General features: G+C 42.8%; 1 protein-coding gene across 4 annotated transcripts in view; it reads left to right on the forward strand.

Annotated features, from left to right (window-relative positions):
- Positions 1–12,811, forward strand: part of si:dkey-220o5.5 (actin filament-associated protein 1-like 2) — a 25,497-nt gene extending 12,686 nt beyond the window's left edge. For 2 of the 4 annotated variants that reach the window (XM_042214380.1, XM_042214383.1), the window contains 7 exons: positions 505–591; positions 5,081–5,150; positions 5,344–5,752; positions 6,142–6,259; positions 6,456–6,543; positions 6,987–7,153; positions 7,268–7,761. In XM_042214380.1, coding sequence (XP_042070314.1) covers positions 505–591; positions 5,081–5,150; positions 5,344–5,752; positions 6,142–6,259; positions 6,456–6,543; positions 6,987–7,153; positions 7,268–7,462 — 1,134 coding nt within the window. In that variant the 3' untranslated portion in view covers positions 7,463–7,761. Of the gene's footprint in view, positions 1–504; positions 592–5,080; positions 5,151–5,343; positions 5,753–6,141; positions 6,260–6,455; positions 6,544–6,986; positions 7,154–7,267; positions 7,762–8,131 lie in introns of those variants that run through there. The other 2 variants (XM_042214381.1, XM_042214382.1) reach the window with 2 other exon arrangements.
- The last annotated feature ends 2 nt before the right edge of the window (positions 12,812–12,813 follow it).

The raw sequence follows: 12,813 nt of genomic DNA on the forward strand, positions 1-12,813 counted from the left end.
AGTTTTCCTGGAAAGATCTTCCAAGAGAATCTGAGCAGTCCCACCGAAGCTGGAGCTTTTAAAAAGTGGAACCACCACCCGAGGTTCCCAGCGTCCACCGGGACAGCCCTGAAGCATCCCGAGTCTTCCCCAGCAGCGCTCCAACCGCACTGATTAGTGCAGGCAGTAAACTGCTTCTCCTTCCCACTGTCCTGCAGCTTTCCCATCCCCACTGACTGCCTTGCTCAGAATTCCTCCCACATCCAAGTTTTTGTTTCAACGCTGTTGAAGCTGGACTCTGCTGGCCTGCCTGTACCTGCCAGCAGGTCTGAAGGAGATCTTCCACTCCAGTGTTTGGAAGCTCAAACAGGCTTCATCTGCCCGACTGTGAACTCTGCATCTCAGTCTGACAGCGAGATTCCTGACGCAGTTTGTAGCTGAACTGTTCCCGGTGGCACATTTCTCTGTTTTCTTTCACCCTTTTCAAATTATTTATGCACAAATATTTTTCTGTTCTGTCTGAAGGTGATCGAGGAGGTGAGCATCGCAGGAGAAACGGAGATGCACAGCTACTCGTCTCTGAATAAGTCAGACCAGCTGCTGTCCTGCAGGGTGAGACACTCAGATACACCATCATGGGCAGAAATCTGTGCCATCAGGAACTGAATTTGAAAAAGTTAAATTTGAATTGCTCGGATTGAATCTGAATTGTAACTTGAATAAATGCTTTTAAAAACTGAATATGAATTAGCCTAATTTGAAATTCAATTTATTGGTTTGAAAATGATCATCACTAAACTGAAATTGAATTTTATATTTTGAAAATGAATTCATTTGCTTTGAAACCGTATTTTATCCTTTAAAGATTTAGCTCTCGAATAATTTCAGTTTCAGTTCTACAATTCAGTTTTTTGGGACTTACATCCGGTTCAAGCGCAGATTAATAGAACTACGTTTTACTAGCGGACCGAAAGTGTTACTGACGGGAATCTACAGCGTCTTGAGTTGAATTAAGACTTCAGAAGTCATTCGTCATGTTGTCGAATGAGCAGCGGATAAACTCAGGTTGGTAATAAATGTATTACATGTATAAGATGTATAGCTAAAAACACCTCCACTTTGTTTTACGTTCGCTGTGTATTCTGAGTATTATGGCAAAAGACGTGGTAACCTGATTTCAAAATAAAAGCTCCTGAAGCATGATTTCAAAATAAAGGCCAACTTTCAGTAAATTAAGAGCACATTCACAAATATCAATTAGTCTCATTTGCACACTCTAATGTTGGATACAAATGACGTACCCCAGTATTCTAGTAGCAACATGTCAATATTAAAGCCATCTCCTTTTGGATTTCAAAGTAAAAGCCCTCTGAATGTTTATTTTTGAACTACTCTTTCAATGAATTCAGAATAAAAAATTCACAGTGATACCATATCAATATCAAGTCACTGTGATTTTGCCTTCCAAAATAAAAGCCTTTTCAAATTGCTCATATATGACCTACTCTTTTAACTATTTCAAAATGCTCTTAAATTGAAATTTGCTGTTTCCACAGGATGAATCCATGTTAGATCAATAGTATCCAACCCCACAGTGATACCATATCAATTTCGAGTCAGGCTGATTTTGCTTTCCAGTATAAAAGACTTTTCAAATTGACCATAAAAGATATACTCTTTTAACAATCTCAAAATGCTCTAAAAAGGAAAATTGCTGTTTCCACAGGATAATGCCACTTTAGATCAACAGTATCCAACCCCGACAGTAAAACCATGTAAACTTCAAGTTGCTCTGATTTTGCCTTTCAAATTAATGGCCCGTCGAATTTGCCCATATGTGATATACTCTTTCAATTACTTCAGAATGTTTTAAAAATGAAAATTGCTGTTTCCACAGGATAATTTCACTCTAGATCGACAGTGTACACTATCACGGGGATACCAAGTCAATTTCAAGTCGCCTTGATTTTGCCTTTCAAAGTAACGGCCCGTTGAAATTGCCCATGTATGACCCACTCTTTCACTGACTTCAGAATCCCTTAAACCCTTAAAAGCAAAGTTGCTGTTTCCACGAGATCATTTCACTCTACATTGACAGTGTACAACCCCACAGTTTTATCACGTCAATATCTTGATTATAATTGTTTGTGAGGGACTTTTTATAATTAAACACGGATGCTGTTAACAGGACAATTTCTGTTTCCACTAAGTAATTGGAGTTCATGCAAACCATAGACAACCTCGACAGCAGTAACATCTCAATCTCAAATCAATCTCATTTTGCATTTCAGAGTAAAAGCACTTTGACTTTGTTTATAGGAGCTTCTCTTTCCCTAACTTCAGAATGGCATTATTTGGAAAGTTCCAGCTTCTACCCATTAATTCCAGTTCATGCCAACACATATCATAACATATAATCTAACAGTGGAGTCTGGAATAGTTTTTATAAAACACCAGAGGTGCGAGACAAGCACGATCTGATATCGTCGTGTTGGTGTTGTTCCCAGATCATCATACTAAATGTTGTTCCAGGATCAACATTGCAAGTGACCAATCAGAATGTTGTGACGTCATACTTTTGCGACTTCGGGAAAAACTGCCGTAAAACAAAAAACTGTACTTAAGCTGCGAGAAACCGCCTCTGTCCGCCGATCAACGGACCCTGACCTTTTAATAAACGCTAAGCAGAATTGATATTGTCCTTGCAACATTGGAATTTCATAAATGCACGAATGGCTTGGCCAAAGAATAACGTCACAACAATGTGATTGGTCACTTGCAATGTTGAACCTGGAACAATACCAACACGACGATATCAGATCATCCGCCAGACAATGCCTTACGAACAAAAAGAATAATAACAATAATTTTTCTGATCACAGAGAAAAAGTCCTAGCTCATCTGCTATTTGTATGAGAATTGAAAGGCCTGCAGATAATTTTATGAATCCAGTTGCTCAAAGCAAGAAAAGGTCCCAGTCTTTAGATTCCTGTCCATTCCTGAAAGATGTTACAATGGCAGTATCATCTGAGTATTTCTGGATTTGGCAAGACTCAAGATATATATTTGAAGTGTGCTGTATACAGGGTGGGTCATTTACATGGATACACCGTAACAACATGGGAATGGTTGGTGATATTAAAGTCCTGTTTGTGGCACATTAGTATATGTGAGGGGGCAAACTCCTCAAGATGGGTGGTGACCATGGTGGCCATTTAGAAGTCGGCCATCTTGGATACAACTTTTGTTTTTTCAATAGGAAGAGGGCCATGTGACACATCAAACTTATTGGTAATGTCACAAGAAAAACAATGGTGTGCTTGGTTTCAACGTAACTCGCGCTCTCAACATCTCCAAAAACGTAGAGCACTTATGCAAATATGTGATGTCTTGATAAATTGAGCAGGTATTTGAAGTTTACACAGAAACATTCTCACATGAAAATATCTTAAAAGTTTATTTTGTGACCCAGACAGAGTAATATTTCAAACTCCGCCACTCTGTGTTCCTCCGCCACTGCCTCGTTTGAGTTTTGGACGAAATGGATTCTGGGATATTGCATTTCGTCATTTCGAGCTGATTGGAGACCAAACAGCCAATCAGATTTTTTGCATCCAAGTCTGTGATTGGCTGGTTTTGTGGCACAAATATAACGGTGTACAGAAAGAGTTGAGCGCGCACGGGCAGAAATGTTGAGAGCGAGCAACACATTGCGAGCGAGGCAATGCAAAAACTGAGCGAGAGGGGCTGCTGTTGTGTGTGTGTGTGTGTGTGTGTGTGTGTGTGTGTGTGTGTGTGTGTGGATAATAGCAAACACTGAAATACATTTTTGCACGCAGCAATGAATTTTGTTCACTCAAATTCAGCTTTTCTTTGCTCAAAATAAATTTCTCCTCAAAATGCAACACTTGCACCTGCAAACCTTTTTTTACATGCGCTCAGAATAGTGGCACAAAAATAACGCCATACAGTTACAGCAGTGCAAGTAAACCAACAACATATACAAGAAGAGTAAGAAAATAAATCTACACTTTAGGACTCTGGGTAAAGGATCAATAACAATTTAAAATTTATAATTTACAGTTTGATGATTTAAAGTCTCACAACCCGTCGAAAGGGGAGGGGCCTGCTGCTTCCAAATAGAGCACATTTCATTCAGAATTTTGTAAATCCAAGTCCATCATGTATTCATGATTTGAATCCTGGGTTGTGTGAAATCCCAGAAATAAACCTTAGACAAAGTGAATCTGTGAACTAAGGTGTAGGTGTGTTAGGTTATGTTGTGGTGATCCTCGTTGGGGGATTTGTGTTCATACTGGAGTGCAAAATTAAAACCAATGTAAGATGGACAAGAAAAGTTCAAAGCCATCAGGTGCTCAGTTTAGAAAATAGAGAAAAGAAGAGAAACGAGCAAAAGATGCAGGTAAGCAGATGTGTGATTGGATAATGGCAGCTCATCCTGAACCAATCAGAATCAGAATACTTTGTTAATCCCTAAGGAAATTATGTGGGTTACAGTTGCTCCAAGAAGAAATGGTAAAAATAGCAACAGTAACAGACTAAACTGCAAACAATACATTATGTTACAGATTTTACACATTTAAGAAACAGCACTAATATAAACGGATCACTCAATTATAAATATCAAGGACTAACAGAGGTGATGATAAATAAATATCAAGAAAATTGACAAGAATATTCCAGAATAGAAAAGAGCGTGTGTAAAAAGGCTGTAACTGTTGCAGTGTTCACAGTGTGTTAGGTGGAGGAGTTGTACAGGGAGATGGCCACAGGCAGGAATGATTCCTGTGTTGTTCAGTGGTGCATTGTGGGTAATCTCAGTCTCTCATTGAGCGTGCTCCTGTCACTAGCCAGTACATCATGGAGTGGGTGGGAGGTGTTATCCAGGATTGTCCTTATCTTGGACAACATCTGCAGAGGGAGTGTTCGCCTGGGCGCCAAACAGCCTCGGATTGTCACTGCCTCCTGGCGTGAATAATCTCGAACCTGCTCTGTGAGAAAGCAAACGTAGCTGTGACCATGAAACGAGCAGCCGTGGTCATACCTGCACTTCCTGCTAATGCCGTGTCTCTTCCTTCAGTCCAGTATAGTCCAGTCTGACTCTGACGAGGAGGAAGCTTCAGCTCGCTGCAGCCTCAGCAAGAACAAAGGTACGGGCCGAGCAGCACAGTAAACTGCACGATTCGATCATTGAAGAGAGTTTTTGTGTCTTTTATATACGAATTAAAAATGTGCATGGAAACTAACTGTACATCAAAGATGGATGTAGCCTCTGTGACATCGCCTGTCTGTTAGCGAGGTCACATGACGCGAGGTCTGAGCTGTGGCGTTTGCCTGCGGCAGGTTTCCTGAACGTACTGATGAACTGCCAGTGGCAGAGTTTACTGTGTCGGGTGGAGGCCGGGGTCCTCAACATGTTCGGGGAGGAGGCGGTGCAGGGGGAGCGCTCGCCTCAGTACACCGTCCAGCTCAGAGGCTGTGAGGTCAAACCTGACACCAAGCACTGCTACAGGATCACACTGAGCATGCTCGATGACCAGATGGCGGTGCTGGAGGTGAGCTGGTGGAACAGGGAGTTTGAATTCATCCACTTCAACTTGTTACTCAATAACGTGTCCTCCTTCCTTCCTTCCTTCCTTCAGGTGAGCAGCTCAGAGGAGAAGCAGCGGTGGTTGAAGCTGCTGCAGGACGGCGCTGCGTATTACTGTCACCATGACAACAAAACACAGGAGCACTCAGGTGTAACTCTCAGGTACGAGGTGCATCATCTCAGGCTGAAACACCAGCTCGTCCTAGTGGTCACATGTGGTACTGCAACCCCAACCCCACGTTTATGGATCAATCATAATAACATTTATTATAATAAAAACACTGAATGTCACATTCGGGTAAATCAGGGCTGTCAAATACACAATCGCAACAATCATTTTATTCATTTGAAGATTTTTTGAATACAAGTGCTCATTCGTGTCTCTGAGCTGTCAGCACCTGTCTGGCCCTTTGAATCGTCTCTTATTTTTACACGCAGTCCTGATTCTGTGGGCGTGATGTTCATATTTCACCAGCGCAGCGTCGCTAACTCCGATAAAGCTTTATCTCGGCTCTGAGTTGAGGGCTGATTTTGCTTCCTCTCGTCCTCAGTGGGCTGCAGACTCGCAGGTTTCCCTCCTCCAACACCTACATGGACGACCCCTTCCACCTGAGCGAGCCGGGCCGAGACCAGCCCATCTACTCCAACACCTCCGTCCTGGAGCACATGGTACGGGCTGCACCGCACGACATTCGGATTTAAGATAAGATCAGATGATCCTTTAATAGTCCCACATGTGGGAAATTTTTGGTCACAGCAGAAAGTCGAAGAGCAGTAAAAAATTAAGAGAAAAACAACAGAATAGAATAAGATAAACAATCTTATTTGGAGTAACTCGTAACGTCGCCTGTATGTCGTCTTTCAGCTCCACGGCTCTCAGGGTTCGATTCGCTGCAGCTCGGTGTCGTCCAAAGGCTCAGTGACCTACAGCAACACCGTCCTCAGCGGCCACAGTGAGTCCTTATGATGCTCAACTTCAAAATAAAAGACTTTCCCTATATTAGGTTTGCTGGGCTTTTATTATGAAAATTGAAAGTTTCTTAAAAACCTGGCGATGCTGATTCAGAAATGGTCAACATGAAGCACAATAACAGCGGTGTGCATGAACCAGTGTCTGAAAACTGAGATGCCTTAAACCTGCACGCTTTCTAGTGTCCAGCAGGGGGCGACTGCTCTACTTTCAAAATCAGATCTGATCGTATCTAAAGTGTAAAGTTTGGATTTAATGTGAACATAAGACCATAAGAGGTAAATGCTATGGACCAACAGCTGGCCAAACTCACTGATAAGCTCCTATCATCAGCTGTTAGTGAGCAGTCCTGGATAAACAGTGTAACGTGTAGATGGAGTACTGGGTGGAGCTGATGGAGGACCGGTTGGATGCTCTGCGTTTCAGACAGGAAGTCGGCCGAAGTGCAGCGAAGCATTCAGAAGCTCGAGCTGACCGACAGGAAGGTAGTGCCGCTGAGGGCGGGGTCAGAGATCAACCTGGCATCCAGCACAAAGCAAAACAAGCGCACCTCCTTCAGACAGTCCCTGGCCATCTACAGTGAGCGCGCTCAGGTAGGAAAATTGAACCTGGACATGTGTGGATGGGGGAGGGTGCATGAACGACCTGTGAGAGGCCGTTGAGCGTTGATAATATATCCACTCTGAACCTGGTCTCTGCTGGTCCAGGCTGGCATCCTGAACCCTCTGCTGCGACGGACGGCCTCAGCTAAAAACTCCTTGAGACGGGCTCCTTCGGCGCTGTTCATCGAACATGGAAAAGTTTTCCAGAGGAGGAAGGTGAGAGTCGCACAAACACAGACGGCCCCGGCACAAAATGCTACTGAAGCTTCATATTCAAAGATTCAAAGTTATTCACACTGATCAGGTTACAGTGACATCAGCCTCATTTCTCTTTATCCTCATGTATCCAGCCATCAAATGTATAACTTATTTTACAATTCAGGCTTATTTACTTAGCACCAATTCACAACATTCACCTCGGGGTGCAAAGTAAAACTCTACAATATTAGAGAGAAAACCCCAACAATCACACAGTCATCGAGTGAGCAGCGCGATGACTGTATGGAGGAAAACCTCCCTTTTAACAGGAGGATTCAGGGTCACCTGGTCCAGCCCTAACTATATGCTTTAGCAAAAAGGAAAGTTTGAAGCCTAATCTTGAAAGTGGAGATAGTGTCTGTCTCCTGAATCCAAACTGGAAGCTGGTTCCACAGAAGAGGGGCCTGAAAACTGAAGGCTCTGCCTCCCATTCTACTTTTAAATACTCTAGGAACAACAAGTAGGCCTGCAGAGCGAGAGCGGAGTGCTCTAATAGGGTGATATGGTACTATTAGTATTTAATAATTGATTAGCTAAAAATGCTAACAGCTAAATAATAATAGTGTGTTTAGTGTTAATGTAGCATTTTAGCTAACATGTTAAACAGAGATTGAATTACTGAGCTGTGAAATTTTTAATAAACAGCAGAAAACAGCAGCAATTCAGAGGAACCTTTGTCACTAATTTCACTATTTCTCATTATTCTTTTAGGAATGGGAAACTAAAGCAGCTGCTTGACACCGGCTGCGCGGCTAATATCACATCCCATCAACTAGTGTGGACTGGTTTTTTTTTTGGTTTTTTTTTTCTAGCTATCATATTTTATTCAGAGATGGTGCAGGGAGAGTGTGCCAAAGGATTTTAACACGTCTAACATAATAAAAAAAACCAAGAAAAACCTTATTGCCCGACATGAAGCTGGTCATGAGTGCTGCGTTCGCTGCTGTCGATCTCTTAGCTGATCTCTCGTTCGTGCCCATTTTAAAAGTTTACATTTCCAACCAACAACAGGAAATAATCTTTTTAAATAAAGCTGAAAAGCTAACAGCTAGATAATAATACTGTGTTCAGTGCTAATGTTGGTATTTTAGCTAGCTAACATGCTAAACAGAGACTTACTGAGCTGTGAAAGTTTCAATAAACAGCAGCTGATGAACAGAATTCAGGGAAACCTCTGTCACTAATTTCACTGTTTCACGTCCATTTCAAAAGTTTACATTTAAAGCCCCAAAAGGTTGATTCTGTTCATCTGGACGTTTTCAGTGGGAGAAACGTTTCGTCATCATCAGGTGACTCCTTCAGTCTCAGCTGACTGCAGGTTTCTACCTTATAAACAAGACATTTGCATAATGACTGAAACCAGCACCACTGAATGAACACTGGGCTGGGAGGCCAGTTCCTGGATCATTAAACCAACCAAACCATTACATTAAAAAAAAAACAACAGGAAGTGATATTTTTTAGTAAAGCTAAAAAGCTACAAAAAAAACCTAAGAGCTAGCTAATAATACTGTGTTCATGCTTATTTACTATTTTTTAGTAAATTTACAAACCCTCCGTATCAAAAAAAAGGGAAGACACGTAGATGCAATAAGCTGCCCCTCCACAGGCTTCCAGAAACGGCTAATCAGATGAAAGTGGGCGTTTAGGGAGGGGGGCCTTAAAGAGACAGGCACCAAAACTGAGCTTCAAGTAGAATAAAAACCACAGCAATGAACAGTGACCACTTGTGACCAGAGGGGGCGCTAAAATCGTCGCTACAAAGAAATATTTTCACATCCAAATGTCTGAATTTACTTTTGTACTTTTATGGTTTCGTGTGGATCGTTTCCACTCAGTGTATGAATGTGTTTTATTATCCAGCGATAGTTTTTAAGGTCACACTGATGTTTTAATTTTTTAATAGCACATTTATTTTATGGTTTAATTAAATAACAGTTTTCAGCATGTACTGAGCACCACAGTGTAATAACGGCTTCCTGTCTATAACCACAACACGTCTTTGCTGTTCTCAGGTGAACGTCCACACTGACCTGTAAAATCATTTGTTTGTACAAAAAGTCACAGGAACACTTTTGTGGCATATCGACAGAGTGTAATTATCTCTTCTTCTGATGGTAGAACAGTATTTTTTATGTACATGTGATTTAGGAAATCCTTTCAATCTCGGAGCAACAGGAGCAAACTTGTTATTTCACTGAGTTACTGAGACCGTCTGTAAGCTGATATTTCCTCCCACACACGACCTCTGCAGCAGCTGTGCTGCTCTCACTCTCATTTATGTGATTAAACTCTTTGTACTTCTCTAATATTGTACTTTCATCTTCCTTTGTGAAGCGAGCCACTCTCCCAGTGCTCGTTTATGATCCAGTTGTGCCAAACGTCTATTTAACTGGCATCGCGTTCAAATGAGGCTCCTCCTCTGCATCTTTGGTGGGAGAGACGAGGACACAAGGAGAGGAGTCAAGTACACAAAAGGCACGACATGCATCTTGTCCCATCTGTTTTCACACTCTACTGGACTCTACTGGACTGCCTACCAGTTAAATAGTGCTTACCTGGTACGCTAATCAAGTGCGGCTGACTCGCTGCTCGTTTAACACACTCAGATGTTTTTGTCTGAAAGAAACGTTTGCAGTGCAAAGACGACGTGAAGCCAGTGAAGCAGAGTTTTTTCTCCAAATAGAAATGCTCTTTATTGTAACTCCTGGTTAATCACTCACGTCACCATTCATCTGTTACAGCAGCTGCATCCACAGAAGAAAACAACAGCAACTAGCATGAAGTCATTCAGTGGTTCAGTATGTACAGCAGCAGGGCGGCTGCTCGTCAGCGAGTCTGACCTCTGACCTCTGGGCTCGTATTTCTCAAACTGCCGGAGGTACAATTCCCAACACGCGTCTGACTCTCATAATGAGTCCAAAGAAAAAAAAAGGATAAAAATATGTTAAATAGTTTTTTGGGTTATTGTAATTCTTCAGGTCGTTCTGCTCGCCGTGAGGTGAGAAACACGAGTCCAAAGAAGAGAAACTCAAACCCGTAACTGCCAGCGTGTTTCAAAGAAAGCTAGAATAACATATGACATCATCATCCTGACATCACGCACGCAGCAGGTGAACGAGCAGAGATGCTGACGGGCGCTGAAGCCGCCCTGCGAGTCTAAAGAACTCAAGAAAAACAGAAAAAACACTTCAATGTACAAAAAAGAAAAACATGGAACAATCATGTGTCGTCACAGCAATCACTTCCTGTTTCTAACTACACAAACCAATCAGAGCGCGTCTGGGTGAACGGCGTCAGAATCATCCAGACAAAAGAAAAGTTAAAGAAAGAAAAGAGGAAATCATAAAGTGACCGATGCTCGCTCTGACACGTCTCACTTCTCCATCTGTTTTATCCTCAGTCTTTTATTTTATTGATCCACAGATACAGGAAGCGGCGAGGCAGACGTGACGGCGGGTGATGCAGGAAGTGGCGGTGGTGATTTCTTTTTAAAACTGATGCAGTGAGAGTGATCTGAGCTTAAATCTCACGCAGGGCGGAGCTACTGAACTCGGACTTGAAGGAACAAACGAGCTGAGACGCGAACGCCTCGTTTTTACATGCTTAGAATTATTATTATTGTTACTTTATTAAAGGAAGAAGGCCTTAAAGCTTTAAGAATAAAAGACAGTTTTGCAAAAATTAGTCAGAAACCTCCAGAGCCCAGCGAGCTCAGTTCAAACTATGTGAAACTGAAGATCAGTAAACGGACTCTGATGGACGCTAACAGCAGACGAGCAGCAGCTTCATAAAGTCCTGATTTAATGACGAGCTCGTGTTGCTGATGTGAACGAGCTGCAATCACAAGTTTTCCAACAACAAAAATCAAACCCGTCCGAGTCTCAGGTGGCGGCTCTCAGCGGACACGGGTGGAGGGGACCTGATGCACCTGTCGGCAAGCGTGAAGCTCCCGAGTTATCACCGGGTCTATGTTCCCACGCCCACCTGTGACCGCATCGAGGCGCTGTCTAACTACGCCCACCTCTGCTCATTGGACGTCCTGCTCTGAAGTCTGACCCTCAGGCCTCTGGCGCTCTAAGCTGTGAAACAAACACAAATCAACTTTTCTTCAATGCAAAAACACGTGACAACAGGAATGATCCGACTTTACGTTCCCCCCAAACTGCAGGAAGTTCAGGACCTGTCTCTGAGACAGCTGAAGGTAAAGAGCTCTGCTCCTGCGCTCAGCTTTACCTGACCAGGTGGGCCAAAGCACAGCAGCAGATTTATGAAGTGGATGTTTATAACTTCACCAGATAACAGGCCACTGACCCTTTTCCATTTTTCACTCGTGTCTGTGACTCTGTTGCTCATACCGAGGCTGCAGCTAGCCCTGAGCTCTGGATAGCTTTTAGCTTTAGCCACTTTTCTTCTGTTAGCTTCCTGAAATGTTTCAGTCACATTGGGTTTGTTGTTGGAACATTATTGTGACTGACTTTGGTGAACTTTGCGTCCTCACTCCTTCCATGCTAAAAACGCAGCATGTAGTCCGTGTTGGTGTGCGTCCATGTTTTTGTCTGTCCGGCCGGTCAGCGGCTGGCACGCTGTGCTGGCACACAGCAACAGGGATGCTGCGTTTGGTCTCTGAGTTGTGGTTTAAGACAGAGTCATCGCCATCGTACGAATCCAGAAACACGTTTGATTTTTATTTGTTGCAGAACTTTGTGATTGCACCTCGTGGAGGGAGGAAATCCCCTCTCCTTTTCAGACCTGCTGGCCTTGATTTACCAACACATTAAAAATGATTTGTATACCACCGTTACGTCCGGTCCTGAGTCCAGCCCGCACGGGTTTAACCACCTACAGCTGTGAAACATGCTGATATTCAGTGCAGCTGGTGGATGCTTCATTACATATATTTAACAAAGAGTGATGACGTCACACGTACGGAAGAGCTGAACTCGCCCGCCGTGTTCTCGTCAACATTCAGGATCTATTATTTCATTTTTAGTTAGACTCCATTAATAACAAACATGCCACTTTCTTTATGTAGGTTAAAAAATAGCTGCACATCATTTGGTCACTAAGCAACACTCGCAGACGCTGATTGGAGGAACCAGAGCCGTCAGAGCTCAGCCTGCACTGCAAACATCTCTCAGAAGTGTGTGTGTGTGTGTGTACACCTGTTTAGACATCTTTGTGAGGACAAAACCAGCATGTAACTATACTTGTGGAGATCAACAGCCTTTATGGGGACAAAGTGCCCGTCCCCGAGTTTAAAGGTGGTGTTTAGTGTCAGGGTCACAGTTAGGCATTTATTTCTGATGGTTAGCATTATGTCAATTAGATGTCCTCACTAAGATATGAAAACGTGTGTGTGTGTGTGTGTGTGTGTGTGTGTGTGTGTGTGT

Source organism: Haplochromis burtoni, unplaced genomic scaffold (assembly GCF_018398535.1).
Source record: "Haplochromis burtoni strain Fernald_Lab_line unplaced genomic scaffold, NCSU_Asbu1 Contig_557, whole genome shotgun sequence".
NCBI classification, from domain to species: Eukaryota; Metazoa; Chordata; class Actinopteri; order Cichliformes; family Cichlidae; genus Haplochromis; species Haplochromis burtoni.